The 22,426-nt window shown below is 49.5% G+C and overlaps 1 protein-coding gene across 1 annotated transcript in view; it reads right to left on the bottom strand.

Moving 5' to 3' along the window:
- Positions 1–12,857, bottom strand: part of LOC147898773 (uncharacterized) — a 28,294-nt gene extending 15,437 nt beyond the window's left edge. Inside the window, exons 1-3 of the mRNA XM_087379926.1 lie at positions 12,772–12,857; positions 11,867–12,666; positions 11,644–11,766 (exon numbers count right to left, since the gene is read on the bottom strand). Coding sequence (XP_087236052.1) covers positions 11,644–11,766; positions 11,867–12,625 — 882 coding nt within the window. The 5' untranslated portion in view covers positions 12,626–12,666; positions 12,772–12,857. The remainder of the gene's footprint in view (positions 1–11,643; positions 11,767–11,866; positions 12,667–12,771) is intronic.
- Positions 12,858–22,426: the final 9,569 nt, after the last annotated feature.

Below are 22,426 nucleotides of genomic sequence, written 5' to 3'. Positions count from 1 at the left end.
TGTTATATGTGTTAATTACGGTCGAAGAGTCATTTTAATGGTCAAAGGATTGACTACGGTCAAAGATACTTGACTCCAGTCAAGTAAACCTGACTACGGTCAGAGAATGTTGACTTCGGTCAACAAGACTTGGCCTGCGCCAAGAGGGTTAACCCCAGTTAACCAAGATGTGCCAACTCCGGTTGGAGAGACTTGGCTATAATTAAGGCGCCTTGACCTTTGGTCGAAGCTCTTTAATTATAATCAAGAGTGTTGACCTCGGTCAACCAGAGAATATATATATATATATATATATTTGTTTAGATGTGCACATGTGTTCAGTGGGGACGCCCACCGTGACTAGGATTAGTCCACAGTGTGTTATTTTGCATGCAAAGCGCTAACAATTAATGGGTACCATGGTGGTGCGCTTTAATTAATTGTTGCAGGTACTAGAAGGATTATTTTTCCTAAGCGAAATGGGAGCCTGACAAGCACCTAGGAAGCGGTTCGTGTGACCGAGAGCTTTGAAGACTCCAGAATGGCCCTAAGTGGCTTGTAATAAGAGTTAGTCTAGATTGTAGACAAGTGGCATGTTGCCAATTTGAATGGGGTTTGAAGCCCTTGTAAAAAAAAGATTTCTTTTCACGGTTGGAGAGAGAGAGAGCTTTGGAGAAGGGTATGAGCTGTGGACAGTTTGAATTCCGTCGTTGACGTGAAGCCATAGTTGTTTTATTCCCCTCAAGCTCGGTTTTATGAAGCCATAGTTGTTTTATTCCCCTCAAGACCGGTTGTACTAGATCTCAAGGAAGGGGACTGGGTACTTTTGAGGTTTGAAAAAGCTAGGCTCCGCAAGTTTAAAGGCAAACAGAAAGTGTATGCAAAGTTATCTCCCAGATATTATGGCCCTTTTAGGGTTACAGAAAGAATAAATGAGGTTGCATACAGATTAGCATTGCCAGAGCATTGGAGGATTCACAATGCATTCCATGTGAGTCTTCTAAAGAAATTTCAGGGACCAGAGCCTACAGAACCAGTATCAGAAGATCCACCAGAAGTGGATGAGCTGGAGGAAGTCCTTCAGCCAGAGCAAATTGTGTACCATATTGTACGTAAAGGCCCTCAGGGGAAGGAATTTTACAGGTATCTTGTAAAATTCAAGAATTATACGGCATTAGATGCCAAGTGGATGGACGAAGACATGTTATCCGATCATCCACAGCTTTTGGATGTTTACAAAGAAGCTTTTCAGTTGAGGTCAACTGAATAGAAGCCGAGGGGATGTCACCACAATGTAAATATCCTAAGTCAAAGTATAGTTGACCATTTATTTGATCATAATTAAAGAGTTTTATATGTGTTAATTACGGTCAAAGAGTTATTTTAATGGTCAAAGGATTGACTACGGTCAAAGATACTTGACTCCAGTCAAGTAAACCTGACTGCGGTCAGAGAGTGTTGACTTCGGTCAACAAGACTTGGCATGCGCCAAGAGGGTTAACCCCGGGTTAACCAAGATGTGCCAACTTCGGTTGGAGAGACCTGGCTATAATTAAGGCGCCTTGACCTTTGGTCAAAGCTCTTTAATTATAATCAAGAGTGTTGACTCCGGTCAACCAGAGAAAAAATATATATTTATTTGTATATATATATTTGTTTAAATGTGCACGTGTTCAGTGGGGACGCCCACCGTGACTAGGATTAGTCCACAGTGTGTTATTTGCATGCAAAGCGCTAACAATTAATGGGTACCATGGTGGTGCGCTTTAATTAATTGTTGCAGGTACTAGCAAGGATTATTTTTCCTAAGCGAAATGGAGCCTGACAAGCATTTAGTAGGCGGTTCGTGTGACCGAGAGCTTTGAAGACTCCAGAATAGCCCTTAGTGGCTTGTAATAGGATTTAGTCTAGATTTTAGACAAGTGGCATGTTGCCAATTTGAATGGAGCTTGAAGCTCTTGTAAAAGTGGATTTTTCACGTTTTGAAAAAGGGAGAGACTTACGAGACAGCTCTATGCTGAACTTCTGTAACAGAATTTCTGCAATTAATAAAGACCTTCGGGGGGGTCCAGCCCGACAATTTGTCCTGGGCCCTAGTGTATCTTCAGAGAGAGGGAGTGAGGGAGAGCTTTGGAGAGTAGAATTCCGTCTGGTTTTATGAAGCCATGGAAGCACCCTCAGCCACCAGATCTCCCTTTCACTAGAGGACAAATAACACGTGCAAAAAGCTACTCTCCCTTTAGGATAAAGCAGTGGTGTTGGCCTTACCCCACGCAACGATAGGCCTGAGATTGAGTTGACCGAGTTTATCCCTCAAAGGTGACCAAATCCAAGACTTCGCCATCTATGGAGGGTGTTTTCCTACTCCAGCTTAGCTCCTTGGACACAACTCAAGCCCTAATGGAGCAAAGCCCAATTCACCTCGGAACTCATTTTTGGACTTTTTCATCCCTCGGTACCACACCTTCACAGTGGATGATATGCAGACAACACATCACCACCCGAGTGTAGCGGGAGATAGACTGACTGATGCTCTACACTAACTGAAACTGATAGATGATGCACTCAATACACAAGTGATCGATGTGAGTGAGAATCAGAGGGAGATAATATAGTGGGCCTCCGAAGAGGAATATATAACTGAAAGGTATGAATGCCCGATGGGCTGAATACAACTGTATGGAGGGGCTGAAACCCTCACTGAAAAACTGGACAGAGCTAGACTACCTGGAGGAGGTGAATCCTCACTAGATACATGTAGAGACTGAGGCTACCCTGCTGGTCTGCTGCGGGGAGGCCTTGCTGCTGCTATGCTGAGGGCTGAAGTGCCCAACCGTGGGATGCTGAATGAAGGCCAAGGGGGCTGCCTTTTATAGGCCCCCTTGGGCCTAGAAGTGGACTGACCACCTTCCTCCTGCCCACCGACCTGGCAAACCGCAGGCCAACCTATGCCAGCTGCCACATGGTTGCTGATGTGGCACTGCCTGTCTGTTGCTGACGTGGTGCTCTTGCTGAGATATCGCCTGCTCTGTGCTGGCTGCTGCTTGCGTGGCAATCCACGTGGCTGCTGATGTGGTTGCTTGCTGACTGGACAGCCCACATGGCAGCCCAACATGCCACGGGCTAAGGATGCCCGTGACATCCCCTTCTACTAAAACTCGAACCAGTATATGAAACTGGCCTGCCGTCGTGCTGATGGAGGTAAATGGCTATGGTATACCTGGCTGATAACTCCTGATCTGGATACCTAGTTCATGAAACGGAAATGGTTGCTAAGCTCGTGAATCCTAATCTTCATGTACTGAATTCCTAGATCTTGTGCTAAGGATATGTGCTGTGGGTTAATGCTCCAAGATGATGCTCCATGCGGCCTTCCTCAGTGCATATAGGTGATAGGGACGGAGGAAGACTGCGTTTGAGAGAGGCATCCTGGTCTTGGTATAACCCTGTTGCCTACTGTAATACTGTATCCTGCTGTAATACTGTGTCTTGCTGACGCGGGTCTCGAAACCCTTGAATAACTGATATCAAAGGTCGAGGCAGAACACCCTTAATCCAAACAGATGAGCTTGGACCCATGGCCTGGGATTTTGACATTCAAGCCTCGGTGCTGATAATCTGGTCGGACTTCGAACTGGTGCCACCATCGTGCTCCCAAGATGACGTCTACTGCCTGAGTAGGTGCGACCCTAAGTTAGCCGACAGTGTACCCACCCTAAGATCTTTAGAGTGGCTGAAGCTACTTGCATGTTGCTCTCTACCTGCTGCCCTGGAAATGCACCATTCTTGAGCTCGTTAGAGTAGCTGAAGCTACCTGCATGTTGCTCTCTAACTGCTGCCCTCGAAATGCACCATTCAAGGTCATTGGTTCCGTTGGTGTAAGAGGCAACTGATCCTTCTGAGCTGCTTTGATGGAGATGATGTCCTCGGAACTACCTGAATCTGCCAGGATAAGGACCTTCCGGCCACCAGCCTGTCCACAAACCTAAAACTGACGAGGCTCCCCCTTCTGCTGAGCTTCAGGCTCCTGGATGACTACAGAGGTTGTCCCTGTAGTCTACTAGTGATCAGGCTCCTCGATGACTACTGAGGTTTTTGAGGCTATTGCTGAACCACTTGATGCGGCTCCTGCTGTAAGAAGCTTGTGTTAATGCGGGCAATCTTCCTTAATATAGCTCGGCACATGACAATGGAAGCAACGGTTCTCCTTGGCATAGAGTGCTCGTGTTGCTTTATCCAAGTACCCCCCATAGCTGTTGTTGTCCTTCGCCATCTATCTCTTATTCTACTGCCCATTCCCACCATCACTTGGCGTGGAATCCTAGAACTTCTTACTGTTGACCTGCTTGGATCCTTGACCCTTGTGCATGAGCTCAAAATTCTCAGTAAGCTCGTATGCACACTCATAATCCCGTTGGCCTAAAACTTCTGACATACCACTGGATGTGTGTACGCAGCCCATGGAGAAATTTGCTCAGCTTCTAACTGTCCTCCAACTACAACCAAATAAACACCTGAGTGAATTTATTGGCATAATGATTCACTGTCTCGGTGTCTCCCTGGCATAGATCGTAAAACTGACTCTAGAACCTGTCCAAGTACTAAGGTGGCAGGATTCGTGATTTGAGATCTTTCACGAACTCCGTCCAGCTGTAAAAATGTGTCTCCTAGTCTATATCATAGTGGTCCTTTTGCCGCTTGAGCCAACAAGTGACTGCCTTGCTTGTGAGGTTCCTGAATGCTAGGATGCACCGCTCGTTGTCCTTCATAGTAGGGATACCTAGAGTATATAACTAAGGGTGGTCCTTGCGAGTAAATATATATCTAGATGAATTGTCACAGGCATCCACAAGCCCATGGCCATGCTAGCCGGTGCCGACACAGGCAGCCAAGTCAATTGCCACGCAGGCATCCATGCAACCATGCATGCAGCCTTGCGCAGTCAGCAATCACCACACAGTCAATGCCACATCACCGCAAGTCAAAAAACGCAGAGCTGACTTTTTGATCAAAAGTCACCGCATTGACTTTTTGTCTGAGCTGACTTTTTGACTGACCTAGTCATTGGTCGGCATTGACCAGGTCGGCCAGGCTGACCTAACAGCCTATAAAAGGGCAGCCTTTGGCCCTCATTCTTTATCCCACAGTCGTGCATCACAACCTCAGAATAGCAGCAGCAAGGCCTCCCCGCAACAAACCAGCAGGGCAGCCTCAGCGTCTACAAGGATCTAGTGAGGATTCACCTCCTCTCGTTAGTCTAGTCTTTCCAATTTTGCAGTGAGGGTTTCAGCCCCTTCATAGAGTTGTATTCAGCCCTTTGGGCATTCATTATTCAGTTGTACCACTACATTCTCTCCCTCTGATTCTCTCACTCACATCCACAACATCACTTTGTGAATTGAGTGCCTCATCTTGCAGTTGCAGTTAGTATTGAACAAGAGAGAGAGTGAGGATAGTCTATCTCCCACTACATTGGTATCAAAGCTTCAGTTTTCTTTCCTAAGATAGGGAGGGTCAGTTTAGGGGAAGCTCTATTGTTTTATGGTCTAGACAAGATCCGGCCAAGACACCATGAACACGTGAGTAGTCCAACACAAGGGGGGGATGAGAGTTCAATGCCTCAATGGCCACTATGAAGAACCAGCTTTCTCAAGAATGCAAATGTGTGCAATCCATGAAGAATGCTACGTGAGATTCACAATGAAAGGGTGATACCCTTTCATTAATGTCCCTTGAGATCACGCAAGTTTCATCTTCCCATTTACACCTACCCTTAGCCTATGACCCATGCACCCACCATTCAATGCACCTTAATGCACCCTTCCCTTCCTATTGCCCCTAGGACCTAGACACGTGTGTGCACATTTTTATTAATAGAATAAGTATCACATGTCCAAATTTGATGCTGTCTGAAGCAGTGGCTCCAGCTCGACTAGTCCTATCTACTCAGATGATCCACCGCCACAACAAATCGGTTGGTGTCCATCATAATACATGTTACACCATTGGCGTATAATATATAATGATGTTTTAATGTCTACTAATCACAGATTAGTGATTTCTCTTCTCATGACACTCCCTCCTGCTTGAATGGGCAAAAGTCCTCTTCTAGATCCTCTCTTGTCTCTTTCTCTTGCGTACGCTTTTCTCTTTTACTTCTGCATTTGCATCTCCTCTTCATAATCTGCAAATAATCTTCTCTTGGTAGTACACTATCTCTTCTGCATCAGAACTTAAATCCCATCATCAAGTTCTGATTCCTATTGATGCTGAATATTCAAAATGCGGAAGCACCACTGCAGTGCCTCTTCAGTTCTGATTCCTCTTGATGCTGAATATTCAAAATGCAGAAGCACCACTGCAGTGCCTCTTCAGTATGTCTTCATGCTCAGAATCCTCTTCTGAATACTTAGCTGCTGAAATCTCTTTACAGTAACCTGCTCAATAAGCTCAAACACATTCTCAACAAACTGGTCAGTATTAAAACGATTCTCTCACCCAAATGTTTCATTGAACTAGGTAGACCTTGGCTATGGATGATTTTGCGATGGAGAGCTACTTAGTCTATAGAAACTATAGACCTTCAATCTCTTTTTTCAACTCTTCTATTTCAGCCCTATTCATCCTATCAAATGCTCTACACGGATTTTTCTCCGTCTATACTCCACAATGAATATGTCTACTCTCTATTCAGTTCACACATCCATACACCAGTGTTGGCTGAATGGATAGCATTTACTCTTGGTTCTATGTTCATCGTAGAGTCCTGGAATGAGGAGGTAGAAGCCTCACCCTCCTAATTGGATGCTTTGCCTTTCCCTTTTACAAAATTGGTTTTGACAATTTTGGCTAATAGAGTAGGACATTTATGCCATGGATGCCCTGGCTTATGTTTCTTACATCCGAAACATTTACCCTCCATAATTAGCTTTTTCTTCTCATCATCAGTCATGGAAGGAAATGGTATCCATCCAGGACGTGATTGGCTGTTAACATTTTGTACAATGGCTTTCTCCTTTCCTTTGTTGAAGGGTTTACGAGGATTCAATTTTCTCTCAACAATCTCAGCCAATTTAGTGAGGTCTTTCAAGGTGGTTGGGTTGAACATTTCAACCTCATACCTCACTTTTGGGGTTAGGGCTGCTAAATACTTCTTCCTTCTATCATCCTCGCTCTTCTCAGGTAACTCTAAAGAGAGTTTCCAGAACCTAGCTGTAAATGTAGCGTTACTCTCGTTTTCGAATTGCTTGAACCTTTCCCAGCGGAAGGTCAATTCTTCTTCATGTCTCAGAGGCATGAAAGTGGCCTTAAGCTGCTCTACAAATTTGGACCATTGAAGAATAGGCTCTTTTCCCGTTTGTGATAAAGACCACCACATCAAAGCACCCTTATGTAGATGCAGTGTGGCAAGAGCAAGCTCCTCGTGGTCTGTCCTATCTTGATGGGCAAAATATAGCTCAAAATGGCGAATCCAATTGAGGATTTTATCCACCTCTCTTGCTCCATCATACTTTGGGAATTCTATTCTCTCTCGGGGTTGAAATTTAGCTCTCTTTGAGGGGGTACTTAAATCGTCATCCCCAAAGTTCAGTACTCTCTTAGTCCCTAATTTTGTCATAATGGACTGTTCAATCATATGGCTAAGCTGGGAAACCAGCTTATCAACGAGACTCCTCTCTCCCTCTTGCACTTGGATTATAATACATGTGTATGGGATTTTGAGTTAAAGGCGTAAACTCAGCGCCTTGGATGGACTCGTTTCTCCCTTCATTTCTAAAGGAAAACTCCCTATCAAGAGATTCTTGAAGGAGAGATGAAGGTAATTCTATACGTGGGGTATCATACTCAATATGTGTGTAACTCTCATCTACATTATCCTCTTCAGGAGGAGGTGATGGTGTTCTCTCCCTATGTCCTTCTGGTAGTGGAAGAAAAAGGACAAGTTCATTATTAAATATCTCTCCTCCTTCCATTCTTTCCTTTTAGTAATACAAGAGAAAATGACTTGCTGTAATTTCAGAAAAGGGGTTTATTTTACAGCAAAAGTCAAGTGTTGTAGAGTTGGTGGTACTTATCCGACTCCCGCTTCGCTTGTGTCAAAAAACTACTTCATTTGACCTCTTCTTCCTTCTCTTTTAGCCTTTCTTCCTTGTTTTTATGCTGTAAACTCGTATACTCCGTTTGGGCTACTTGTTTTGAGCGGAATGGTGCTATAGATACCATTCTAGGGGGTACTTGATGGATAGATCACCCCCTTAAAATCTTGTTCCAATCCGACTTTCCGTTGGGGAGAACGGGGGGGGGGTCTGTTTATCTCACGGTTTAAGGGTTTTAAGGGTCTATTTGCAGGGGGGTGGGGGAGTTCACCCCGTTCCCCGTCCAAAGACCAGAAAAATCAGAGAAAACCCTTACCTCTGAGACTCCAAAATCCATAGGTTGCATTCCACAAAGCTTGGCTCCTGCTCCACCGATAAATACGGAATGGCAACTTCGGGCCAACCTTGCGTGTCGGATTTCAAACTGAGACTGCTCTCCCCGTGCACTTCTGTTTAACGCATTGCGTCACCTTCACATCGTGGCGTCCCTTCCGTGCGTCATTTTCTGGGCGTGACGCCTCTTTCGCCCATTGCCTGTGTTTTCGCTCACACGGATCTGCTTGCACGTGGCCTGCCAGTACGGGTCCTTCTACGCTGCGCTTCCAGCCCGTGACTTTGTTTCGCATGCTTTTGTCTTTTTTCTCGCTGCACTCTTGTGATCACCTAGAGGCTCAAGTGGCAAAAGGACCACTATGATGCAGACGATGAGACACCTTTCTACAGCGGGACGAAATTCGTGAAAGATCTTCGATCATAATTCCTACCACCGCAGTACCTGAACAGTCTCTAGAGTCAGGTCTACAAGCTACGCCAGGGAGACACCGAGACAGTGAATCATTATGCCAATAAATTCACTCAAGTGTTTATACAGTTGCAGTTGGAGAACAGTCAAAAGCTGAGCAAATTTTTCCATGGGCTGCGTACAAACATCAGGTGGTATGCCCGAAGTTTCAGGCCACGGGATTACAAGTGTGCATATGAGCTTGCTCATAATTTTGAGCTCATGCACAAGGGTCAAGGATCCAAGTAGGTCAACAGTAAGAAGTCCCAAGGGTCCACACCAGGTGATGGTGGAAATGGGCAGCAAAAGAAGAGTTGGATGGCGAAGGATAGCAATGGCTATGGCGCGTACTTGGATAAAGCAACACGAGCACTCTAAGCCAAAGAGAACCGATGCTTCCATTGTCATGTGCCGGGCCATATTAAGGAAGATTGCCAACATTACCAAAAGCTTCTAACCGCAAGAGCTGAGTCAAGTGGTTCAGCAACAACTTCAAAAACCTCAATAGTCATCGAGAATCTTGATGACCAGCAGACTACAGGGACAACCTCAGTAGTCATACAAGAGCTTAAAGCTAAGCAAAAGGGGGAGCCTCGTCAGTTTCCCAATATGTTTCAGTTTTACGGATAGGTTGGTGGTCAGAAGGTCCTTATCTTGGCACATTCAGACAGTTATGAGGACATCATCTCCACCAAAGCAACTAAGAAGGCTCAGTTGCCTCTTCCGCCAACAGAACCAATGACCTTGAATGGTGCATTTCCGGCGCATCAGATATAGAGCAACATGCAGGTAGCTTCAGCCACTCTAAAGATCTCAGGGTGGGTACACAGTCGACCACTCAGGGTCGCACTTACTGAGGCAACGGACGTCATCTTGGAAGCACGATGGTGGCACCAATTCCAAGTTTGACCAGATTGTCAGCACCAAGGCTTGGATGTCAAAATCCTAGGCCAAGGGTCCAAGTTCATCTATTGGAGTAGGGGTGTTCCACCTCAACCTTTGATATCAGTCATTCAAGGGGTTCGAGACCGGCACCATCAAGACACACTGTACATATTACAGTAGGCAACAGGGTTACCAACAAGACCAGGATGCCTCTCTCAAACCCAGTCTTCCTCCGTCTCTATCACCCATATGCATTGAGGAAAACCACATCGAGCATCATCCTGTAGCATTAACCCACAGTCAACATCGTTACCAAAAGTTAACACCAGACCTAGGAATTCAGTTTCTACAGATTGGCTTCATGAACTAAGGCCTTCGAAATCATGAACTAGGCATTCAAATCAGGATTTATCATCCAAGTATACCACATATAGTCACCTCCGTCAACACGATGGGAGGCCCCTTTCGTACCCTAGTTCAAGTTTCAACAAAAGGGGATGTCATGGGCATCCACTAGCCCGTGGCAATGCTAGTCGGTGCCAACGTAGACAGCCAGGTCAGCTGCCACGCATGCATCCATACAACCATGCAGGCAGCCTTGCGCAATCAGCAATCAACACATAGTCAACGCCACATCATTGCATGTCAAAAAACACGAAGTTGACTTTTTGGTCAACGTTGACTATTAAAAAGTAGCCTTTGGCCGTCATTCTTTATCCCACAGTTGGGCATCACAGCAGCAAACCAACAAGGTAGCCTTAGCCTCTACAAGAATCTAGAGAGCATTCACCTTCTCTAGTTAGTCTAGTCTTTCCACTCATGCAGTGAGGGTTTCAGCCCCTTCATACAGTTGTATTCAGCCCTTTGGGCATTCATTATTCAGTTGTACCACTATATTATCTCCCTCTGATTCTCTCACTCACATCCACAACATCACTTTGTGTATTGAGTGCATCATCTTGTAGTTGAAGTTAGTATTGAGCAGGAGAGAGAGTGAGGATAGTCTATCTCCCGCTACATGAATCTAGGAAATGCCCAAACTCATCCTCTAAAAACACAACACATAGTGCAATTTCAATCTCATGACAGTCACTCACATGGTTGAAAACCATAAGCTCCATCACTCATAGCAAGGACTAGCTACTGTGATATCCCCACTGACGTCATTAGCGCCCAACAGTGGGTGTAGACCATGGTATAAAATATGCCCACCCACATATTTGAGCATCCATTTATACAACGATCTTCTTAACTAAGTTTCTTTCGGCACTACGGAGCAAACTCAGCCAAGACAGAGGCTAGCACTAAAGGAGAAGGCTAATCAAGATGCTGACCACATTCTCTTCATTCAAGCTAAATTGCTTGTGAAGACTATATGATTTCATTTTAGTCTCTCCCAAACAAAGCATCCAAGCAAAAAAATGCTTAGACCATCTAGCTAATAGGGCAACACACCACCTAAGAGAGAGAGAATTTATCACAATATCAGCAGGCCGCAACATGGATGAGAACTTCACAAGGTGACATTTGCATGTCCCGCTAATACGGCAGAAGCATATATCTAGATGAATCCAAGAAATGCCCAAACTCATCCTCGAAAAACACAACACATAGTGCAGTTTCAATCTCATGATAGTCACTCACAAGGTTGAAAACCATAACATAGCAGGGACTAGTTACTATGACATCCCCACTAACATCATCAGCACCCAATAGTGGGTGTAGACCATAGTATATAAACATATGCCCTCACACATATAATCCACATAGCCACACATACTTGAGCATCCATTTATACAAAGGTCTTTGTACTGAGTTTCTGTCAGCAATCAAGAGCAAACTCAGCCGTGATAATGAGAAGGCTAATCAAAATGTAGTCCGGCCATATTGCTGTTTGCTTACCTTTTTTCCTTCATCCTTTGCATGCTTAAGGACTTTTTTGCAAGCCTTATTGACAAGTATGAATGCTGGCTGACCAAAGTTGTCTCTGATACGAATACCATACTTGTCATCTCTGATCCATTGCTGCATAGGTGGGACAGATTACTTAGTATACCTTGATAATTGGAGACCACATCAACACCTTGTATGAATAATCCTTCATAGCAAACCAGAAAGACAATACCTGAGCCTCATCCTGTGTATTAGCCAGAACCATCATGACTGCATCACCTTGAACTGCTAAGTTAAAGTTCCTATTGGCCTTGGAAAAAATCCTCACCAGTTGGCCTTTTGGAAGCTCAACTTCAGGAGGGCGAACATCGCCTTTCGGAAGCTCAACTTCAGGCACAGGGGCAGGAGAGGTAGCGTGGTGTTCAGGGACAGAAGAAGGGAGGGTATCTTCCTGATAATTAGACTTATGTTCAGGGACAGAAGGGTGGGCATATTCCTGAGGCAAAAGCGTAGGATAATGACCTGAAGGGTGGGCATATTCTTGAGATTTTGGATACGGAGCTGCATATGGAGGAGGGTATTGATATTCCTGAGGGGGATATGGAACCGAATAGGGAGAAGGATATGCAGGAGGGTAAGATGGGTGCATATACGGCGGAGGGACGTCTTGAGGTGGATGAGGAGGAGGATATACGGAAGCGTTTAGGGAGCCAAAGTGATGTTCAGGACGCACACTGGAGCTAGAATCGTGCGGATGTGCGAATGGGTCGAATTGTGGAGGCACTGGTGGATAGTGGTATGAACTTGAATGATGATAGCTGTGGGCAGAGTCAGAGTCAGGATACAATTGTTGCTGATATTGATGCGGATGCTGTGAACCGTGATGATGACTGTCCTCTTCCGAATGGCGGTGGTGGTGGTGGCTGTGGTGATGGTCCTCCGATTGGCTACGGTGATATTCTTGTGGATTGAAGTGACGGTAAGGATCCATGGTCCGATGTTCGACAGGATGTACTCGGAGGAAGGGTAAGGCTGCGATGAGATGATGATATGAGAAAAACTCGAGAACCCAAAAGCTGTTTTCGAAAGGAGGTGAAGAAAAAAGACGACCCAAAAGCAGGAGGAAGAAGAACGTACTTGAGAAAGCGAGTGCGGAAATCAATGGAAGCTCGTTGTAGTGTTCGTGAATGGAATGGCAACAAGATCAGCACCGATCCCGCATTATCTCCTACCGTGTATGCGGTATATACCCGTATATACCCTCTCTTCTTCTTTTTGGCCTGCCTTGGAGGTTTTTGGCCTGCTAAGTAAAGCGATGCCATTTGAGAAAGCTCATTTTTTTGAGAGATTGGAGTCACTTGGAGCTACATCAACGATTCAAATCCTCTCTCTCTCTCTCTTTCTCCCTCTCTCATTGCTAATTTATTGGATTCTTCCCTTCAATGTGATGGGCTCACCTCATTTCCAACAATAGTGGACAAAATCTATCAAGGTCGATTTTGACTTTTTGGGGTTATTCGAAAGGGGATTGAGGAGGCATTTCAAACTTTGTCCCTGTGCATTGCCTACACATCCCAGATATGCCATAAACAAAGGAAGCCACAACCTAGAATATGCCTTTGCAGTGCAGGTAGCCAAAGCTCATTCAGAGGATCTAGCTCATGCGAGCTTCCCCCTCCCCCTCCGTACCTCTACCTCCCGTAACCCCTCCTCCTCGCCTCGACCTCTCCCGCCCCTACCTCTCCGCCCTCACCTCCCCTCACCCGCCGCTGCCGCCGCGCCCTCCCTCGCCACCCCCGCCTCACCTCCGCCTCACCCCTGCCCTCCGACCTCACCCCCCCCTCGCACCTCCGCTCACCCCCTCGCACCTCCGTCTCACCCCCCCCTCACCGCAGCCCCTCCGCCCTCACCCCTCACACCCCGCCTCACCCCCGCCTCGCTCCGCCCCCCCTCGCTACGCTCACCCCTCGCCGCTCCGTCCCCTCTCCCCTTGCCCTTCCGTTCCACCCCGCCCCGCTACCACTCCGCTCACCCCCCGCCTCCCGTTCCGCCCCCTCACCCCTCGCCTTCCGCCCCCGCCCCCTCTCGCCTCTCCGCCCTTCCGCTCCACCCCCGCCTTCCCCTCCCGCCCTCCGCTCCCGCCCCCCCCGCCCCTTCGCTCCACCCCGCCCCTCCGTCCCACCCCCCGTCCGTCCTCTCGCCCCACTCCGCCTCTCCGCCGCCCCCGCTTCCGTTCCCGCCTCCCCACCTCACCCGCTCCCCGCCCCCACTCCTCCACCCCGCGCCACCTCCGCTTCCTGTCCTCCCATTCCGCTTCCTTCGCCCTCCGCCCTCCATCCTTCCCACCACACCCAGGCTCCACCCTCCCGCATCTACCTCCCCCCTTTTTTGGGTGGCAGCCTCTTCCTCATCGGAAGCCTCGCAGTTTGTCTTGGCGGTATGGCGGCTCCTTGCCCGGAACCGGAGGCCCAGACGGACCCTCCCTCTCCAGATGCCTACCGCGTCATCCTGACAGAGCAACAATCATCTCGGGTTCAGGAGGTTGCCAATGACTTTGCCCTTACCTCTGTTTATGGCAGAGTCATTGGACATTCCCCCTCCAGATCAGCCATCAGGGACTGGGCTCCAGTCCACTCTCATGCTAGAGGACGGCCATATTGAGGAGGTGGCCCTTATGGGAAGGGGCATCTTCTGGCTCAAACTCTCCAATGCGAAAGCTGCGAGCAACCTGATTGCTGGCTCCCCCACGTCAGTGGATGGAAAGATTATCATGATAGTCCCGTGGTACCGTGGATTCAGCGCAGCGGATTTTGATGCTCGGTTTCGTATACCTCGCCATCCAGTGACGCTAGTTTTTCCAGGTCTTGCTGCTGAGCTGCAGCCGCTTGTCAGGGACCTGGGCTCCCACTTTGGTTGGGTTATGCACGATACTTTCGCCAATGCGGTGACTACGGCAGGAGCCCCCCGAGTCCGTGTGGTTGTGGCGGATCCTGCGACTCTCCCGGCAGTGATCGAGATCGTGACAAATGCCGGCAGCATCACCCAGAGCATGGTAGTCACCGGGACAGCCAGGACAGTGTCTGAGGTGTCATGGCTTTGGGCACCTGGCGGCTGTTTGTCCACGCTTCGCCAGCTCTTCTCGGCCTCCCCCGCCCCCCCCCTCTCCGCCCCCCCCCCTCCGGGCAGCCACGCCAGGAGGAGCAGAGACAGCCGGGGAGCCCGGACCAGAGTTAGCTGGCGGCTGGACTGAGGTTAGAAGGAAAAGAGAAAAGAACAAGAAGATTTCTGATAAAGGCAAGGAGGCAGAGGTTACCCAACCTGCAGCTGCACCTCAGAGACCCGACAGGCAGCCGCCCCAGGGACCTGGGAGAGCATCTTCTTCGACGATAGCCCGCCCTCCACAGCCTCAGGTCCCCCTCTCCTCCTCTCCCCAGCCTCTTCCCTTTCAGCCCCAGCCCATCCCCCAACTGCACCCCATATCTCCCGACCCGCAGCTTCAGCCCCCTCCTCGTCCTCCTCAATCTTCTCCCCCTCCTTCTCAGCCCCAGTTCCAGATGCATCCCCATCCCTCCCCCCCCCCCCGCCTCTTTTAGCTCTCCCGCAGAGCTAGCTGCACCGACGGTTCCTCAACCGAGGGCAGCCCTCGCTCCCCCTCCTCCTAGTCGCCCCTGAGGAGTCTGAGTTGCCTATTCCCCAGCCTCCTCCCCCTCCCCCTCCGCTGGCAGGACACCCTGAGTCTACACCACCACCGGAGCAGGCTTCTCTGTCCGCTAGCCCCTCAGTGGCAGACTCTGACGGGCCTCAGCTTCAGGAGAGAGAGCTCCCCTGCGACTTTTACAGATCTGACCCCTGGGACTACTTGAGATAGCCGCCTTGGCCCCTAGGGATGGCCCTAGCTTTGCTTTCACGTTCCTTAGCGACGGCACCGAGACCTGGACAAACGACTCGGTCTGGGAGGCTCTCAGGGAGCAGACGCATGCTCAGGTTTGCTCCTGGATAGGCCCGTCCGGTGGGCAACTTCTCGAGACTCAGTGGTCCGAGGGTGACGTGCGCCTGCGGTGGCGTTGCGCCGCCAAACGCTTCAGACGATTGTGATTCTCAGGCCCCCCCTGTCTTGGCCCCTCCCCCAAGATGTCAGAGCCTGGACTCCTCAGAAACTCCGTGCCTTCTACGGGATGTCCACCTCAGAGATCTCGAGCTGGCTCGAGAAGGCTTTCGTTCATGGTACGAAAGGCCTCTCGCCTTTGCTGAAGGTGTTGAAGGACGGGCAGGACGACCCCACTTCCCCCTCCAAACCTTCCCATAAGCGTCAGCGCCTCCACTTCGAAATGTCAGCTTCTTCTTCGACTTCGACCGTGAGCAGACAGTTGTTCGCAGCCTCCCAGTCCTCACCATGAGCCTACACCTCGTATCCTGGAATGTGAACGGGTTTCACTCTTCTGGCACCCGTGGTCCTAGGAAGCTCATTTTGAGACAGGAACTTCAGCCAGCAGTGATTGGTCGTTTGGATGTACTTCTGCTCCAGGAGCACAAGCTTTCTGCGGCTCACTCTCGTAGATGCGGGAAGATTCTCCCTGGACGCTCTCACACTTATTGGGAGCCCTCGATCGACGCACTGGGGAGGAGTGGTGGTGTCTGTACTTCCGTGGGCAAGCAGCTAGCCCAGGGAGTTTTCGGTCATGGCACGTTGATACTAGGCCGTGCCCTTTGGGTACTGGAGGGCTCCAGAGTTGGAATCCTCAACATTTATGCTCCCACAGATCTCCGTTGTAGAGCCACCTTCTGGAGGACACTTACAGAGATTCTCCCAGACATGGATTCCTGGATTGTTGGAGGTGACTTCAACAATCTGGAGACCTTGGAGGAGCAGCAGGGCAGAGGACCGGAGTTTACAGGTATGTCTCAGGCAGAGCAGTCCGCTTGGGACTCTTTTATCTTTGCGACCGGAGGAAGGGACAGTTGGCGAGACCCGTCCTTCCGGCATTGGCACGGGAGCTTGGACTTCTCGTGGGGCTTCCGCAGGGAAGGAGGCAGACTCCTGGAGAGGTTGGATAGATTTTATGTTAGTGATTGGGCCATCAGTAGAGGCGGTCAGGCGGGTATAGTTCCAGGGACGACACTTTCCGACCATGCGCCTGTGCTCTTATCATTAGACTCGGCAGCTCAGGCCCTTCCCCCCCGCTCATGCCGGATTCCCGACTCCATTTTCTCGAGGGAGGACGTGCGCAGCAGTATATGCAGTCTTTGGGACAGAGACTGGGGCGAGTGCGTGGATCTGGTTGATTCGGTGGCACAGGCTTTGCAGGAGTCCAGCCAGATCTGCCAGCTCACAGCCCTACAGGTTCGACAGGATTGGTGGGGTAGAGAGAGAGCTCTTCAGAGGGACCTCGCCTCCATTCAGCGACTCCAGCAGGCATCCCCAGGCTCGGAGGAGCTTCGGATCTAGGCCCTTCGAGCCAGAGCCCTTCTTGAGGAGACACTCCAGCGTCGCTCAGAGTTTTCCTATCACGCCTCTCTCTCCTTCTGGGCCCGGAAGGGTGACCGGATGTGCAGGGAGTTCTTCAGGACGCATGGCCAGAGAGCTGCAGGTGATCAGCTTCGGAGTCTCAGGACAGCGGAGGGACACATCGTTACGGATCCGGGGGAGGTCTTGGGGTTGGCCACTGACTTCTACAGGACCCTTTTCCAGCAGGAGCCGCTTGCCCCTCGTACTCGACGTGCCCGTGAGGAGGTGTGGAGGCACATTCTACCCCTGGTCCAGCCTAGCATGCAGGCGACGTTGTTGGCACCGTTCACCACGGATGAGATGCTGGAGGCCTTGATGGCCATCGATGGACAGAAATGCCCAGGTGAGGATGGGCTATCCCAGGCATTCTTCACCTCCTTCTGGGACCAGATCCATCAGCCCCTCCTAGCAGCTCTTCAGAGGATTTTCAGCAGCGGTTATATGCCAGAGAGCCTCTCCTCGGGACTGATTTGCCTCATCCCGAAGGGAGGAGATAGACAGGAGATCCGTCAGTGGCGCCCGATCACTCTCCTTACCACTGCCTACAAAATCCTCGCCAAGATGATCAGCGCCAGAGTTCGGCCTCTACTCCCAGACCTCATTCATGACACTCAGACAGGCTTTGTCCAGGATCGCAGTATCCTGGATAATGTCTTCACCTTTTCAGAGGCGGCGGAGTGGGCTCAGCACAGCGGATCACACCTTGCCATCCTACTTCTCGACTTTGAGAAGGCCTACGATCGAGTGGACTGGTCTTTTCTGGAGGGGACTCTGGAGCGGCTAGGTTTCCCAGCAGGTTGGATTCAGGGTATTTCAGCTTTGTACAGGACAGCTTCTAGCAGAGTCATCATTGGAGGCAGGATGGGCGAGCGTTTTAGCTTGGAGAGATCAGTGCGTCAGGGATGCCCCCTTGCTCCTTACCTATTTCTCTTCTTCGCCGAGGCTATGACTTACTACCTTCGGGCGAGGTCTACAGGGATCAGGGGTGTTCGCCTTCCACTCTGGGAGGACACGGAGCTCTTGGACTCGGAGTACGCAGATGACACAGCCCTGTTTGTTCAGGACGATGAGATGATGCTGGAGAGGGTGAGGATGGCCCTGGAGGTCTTCTGTTCAGCTGCTGGTGCGAAAATCAACTGGAACAAATCAGTTGGTTTTCTCACAGACCCCGGGGCGTGTTCTCAGTGGGGGAGGTTTTTGGGTTTCAGGTGGATCCCACGGGGACAGATAGCTAGATACCTTGGTTTTCAGGTCGGCGTGGACATCACGCCAGCTCAGCAGTTTCTCCCGGTGCTAGATTCCATCCGACGGAAGTTGGCTTTCTGGAGCACTGCTAAGCTTTCCCTTGCAGGTCGTGCCCTGGTAGTCAACCAGGTCCTCCTAGCCACGGCTTGGTATGTGGCTTCCTGTTGGTGTTTCTCGAGATCCAGCGTGGCATAGCTTAGGAGGCTGGTTCGGAACTTCCTTTGGTCCGGGGAGGATGGCCTCAGAGATACCAGAGCCAAGGTTGCTTGGCAGACAGTCATTCTTCCGCAGGCTGAGGGTGGCCTGGGGGTCATCGATCCAGAGTTTCAGAGTCAGGCCTTGTTAGACAAGCTAGTCATCCGCGGTTCGACCCCGGGGGGGTAGACGTGGAAGATGCTACTTCAGCAGGGGATCGGTTCTTGTGTCCCGCGCTGAGGTGGAGAGTGGCTCCCGTCCCTCAGGTGGATCTTCACTTCCGCCCCGCTCACTCTGCCCCGTTCCCCACTCGTTCATAGCCTCCTCATGGTTTGGAGGCGGCTCTGCCTCAGTCTCATTCAGTCCCCTCCTAGCTGTCAGGAGGAGATCGATCGCCAGCCGCTTATTTGGAATGATCAGGTCAGAGATGCCGAGGGCCTTCAGTTGGGGGAGAGATCACATATCAGGTGGGATGGCTGGATGAGGGGGCCAGCCCAGTCCCTTCGAGTTTGGAGGGACACGTACCGACATTTGGAGACGGCTGATCTCGCAGACGCAGCTAGAGGTGCACGTGGAGCCCAGGCGAGACGCACGGAGATCGATGGCGCGATCCTAGCTGATTGGTTGGTTCCACCTGAGCCTCAGATCCTCATGCCTGGTGACGACCGTTGGCTGGGATAGTTCACCCCCCGTGGCATCCCACTGGTGGTCGCAGGACGTATGGATGACTCCTCTATTTCCTTCTTCGCGGTTATGGGGGATGGACGACTCAAGAGAGAGGATGCGCTCATCGACCCCCTACTCCCATGGCAGAGGGTTCGGGTCGTAGGCCTTTTGGGGAAGGTCTGGCGTACCGATCCTAGCATTGAGCAGGATCAGATGCAGCTTTGGCGACTCTGGCTCTGGGAGGGGCGGGCCTTGTCAGAGCTTGATTGGGACCTAGGAGAGTGGAGTTGGCCAGAGATGTGCAGAGCCGCCCCCCCACCCAGCAGCCCAACTGGTATGCACAGGGTATTTCCAGGTTCTTTTTGCAGGCCTTCTGGAAGGCCTTGTGGGAGAGTTGGCGGCCGCGGAAGATCTACTTCCTGTGGCTTCTTGCCTACAAAGGTCTTCCAGTGGGGAGCTGGTTGCGGCAGATAGGCCAGGACGGACGCTATCAGATCTGCCATGAGAATGAGGAGTCACCAAAACACTGCCTGTGGAGTTGCACTCGCGCCTAGGAAGTGTGGAGGTGGACTTTCGGGATTCTTACTCGCGCAGCACCGGAGCTAGGTTTGATCACTTGGGGCGCGTTCTGTTGGTGCAGCACCGCACCTGGTCTTCATCACTTATTCGAGGCATGCCAGCAGGACCCCACTTTCCTTATCACACAGGGGACGTGGGGGCCGCTCGAGGGTATCCCGCAGCACCTAGCAGAGGCTGATATAGGAGTTCAGGAGAGGCAGCCAGTCTGGGAGATTATTAGCAGCATCGCAGGGTGGCACATTTGGACCTCGCGTTGCGCGCAGATCCTCGGTGGCACCTCCTTATCGATTGCCCAGATCATGACTGATATTTGGAGCGAGATTATTCATACTCTCAGAGGCCAGTGGGACCAGATTCAGGGAGATTCCCGGGCCGATCGGGAGAAGCGGAGATGCTTCCTCCGGGCTTGGGACACACAGGGCCTCTTTTTCGAGCAGACTTCGCAGGGCTTTCGGTGGCGCTACTCACCACCCCGATGGCTGTTCATCCACACTCGCCTTATCCCTCCGTGAGAGAGTGATTTATTTTTGTTACCTTTTAGGGCTGTGTCTGATTTGTGAACGCAACCCGTCAGCTACAAGCTGACCTTTTGTATCTTGCTCTCGAAGTAATATAATTAGCACTGTTTTTTCGGTAAAAAAAAGAATATGCCTTTGCATTCTTGGATTGGCCTTCTTCAACACTAATCTTTGATTTGGGCATGGACACAAACCTGGACAGAATTTGCAATGCAACCCTAAAAAAAGTAAGCCCACAAAATGGAGGCAATGTGGGTGAGGTAGGTAGGTATTTGCATCTCAATCAGTCACTTGCGTCTGACTTCCAAAGCTAAATATTTACTTTTGTATGAACATTGTAGTCCTGCCAATTAAGAGGATCATTGAGCTACAACAACTTTTGCGTGTGAAAGATGAAAGAAGCTTGGTAGATTTGCAAGATCTTGAGCTAGAGAGTGATGATTCTCTATAAGCAAGAGGATTGGAGCATGTTTTGATTACTTCTCTTAATGGCCATGAGAAGATGCATCTGCCAAAAATAAATGTTTGAAAGGTCTCACATCTGACATACATCCAGGAGGTGCATTGTAGGCCAAAGGGCCTTCAGCTTGGCAATTTTTGAATGCGCAACTTGTTGCACTACACTGGAAGAACAAAGAAAAATAGACGGACTCATCCTTGAGGGTGTAGGAGGAGGAAACAACTAAAGGTGAATTTTAGCTAGCAACATGCAAGGACCTAGAGAAAGTAGAGCAAGGAAAATGTAAGAAGGGAAGGCAAAATATGAAAAAGAAAAAGCTAGATTGGTCATTGAGTATGCTCATGTCATCGACAAACCATTTCTCAAGCTGCTGATTGCCTATCCTGTGCTTGAATGAGATCCATCGTGATAACAATATGCTACCTCTATGTCCCCGTAACCACGTTGCACAAACCATCACCATGTCTCTAGCTATTAACACTTTCTATTTGCTTCAAGCCATCGTCACCATGGTGATTATTGCTAATGCTAGTATGGGGCATGAAGCAAGCGGCCGAGCAAGATACACCATGATAGGAATCAATGAAGGCATGAGCATTTGTAGCTAAAGGAGATTGTGATCATGCACTGGTTTGTTGTCGTGAGGATCAAAATGCATACTTTTGGAGGCATTTTTGGGTGACAATGTTGGTTTTAATGCCTCCTTGGCTGAAAGTAGAGGCAACAAACCCATGCTTAGATCCTTAGCAGCTAGCTGATCCTAGGTTGTCCCCATGCATCAACATGCTGAAGTAGCTAAATGTGGACAAATCATGGTATCCAAGTGACAGCTTGTACTGAGGAACTCGAATGAAGGGCACTTTTCATATGCTTGAATTTACAACGAGATTGATGGCTATGGAAACTCAATGCGAAACACGGATCCAAATCGCTCCACTGGCTTCGAATCCCTCTGCAAGCCAACAGGTGTTGCTCTAGTGTTGTAACCCTCCTACAACAAAAATCTAACCCATAGAGAAAGGGAGGTCCCATTGTGCACCCAAGACAACATGAAACTAGCATAACACTTGTGCAGAACAGAATACAACATCAAATCTACCAAAATTAACTTATTCTATACTTGGCTCCTGCATTCATGCAATACAAATGAAAGCATGCAAGATGACTGCAAGAAAGTCTATAACATAAGCATTGAAGATAATATACCACAAAACGTCTGATATAGTGTCTAGCAATTAGATAGTCTAGTTACATTCCAAAGAACTTTTTGACAGCACGGTTACATGCCAAAAGTCGGCCATGGCTTCATCCATATCTGCAATGTAGTCCCCAACCAAGGCATCATGTAAAATGGCTCCTCAATGGGCATAGCGATGTATTCTTCATGATTGCTAAACTACCCCTCTTCCATCGATGGTTAATCCGCAGTAACAACCAAATGCAACCAAGGAAGCTAGCCAAGAACACCTCAATAACCACGATGCAAGAGCTACCCTCTTCCAAGACATTACAAACGGTTCCAAACAATCTCAGCATCTTTTCCTCCCAACGAACTAGTTCAATGGGGACTATAGTGTCAACGCGATTCTCATAGTAGAGACTTATGTTGTCCAATTCAAGCTG

Source organism: Dipteris shenzhenensis, chromosome 9 (assembly GCF_047967505.1).
Source record: "Dipteris shenzhenensis isolate YYH24624 ecotype China chromosome 9, Dip_SZ_1.0, whole genome shotgun sequence".
NCBI lineage: Eukaryota > Viridiplantae > Streptophyta > Polypodiopsida > Gleicheniales > Dipteridaceae > Dipteris > Dipteris shenzhenensis.
The sequence above is the reverse complement of the archived record's forward strand: the minus strand, read 5'-3'. Positions and strand labels throughout refer to the sequence as shown.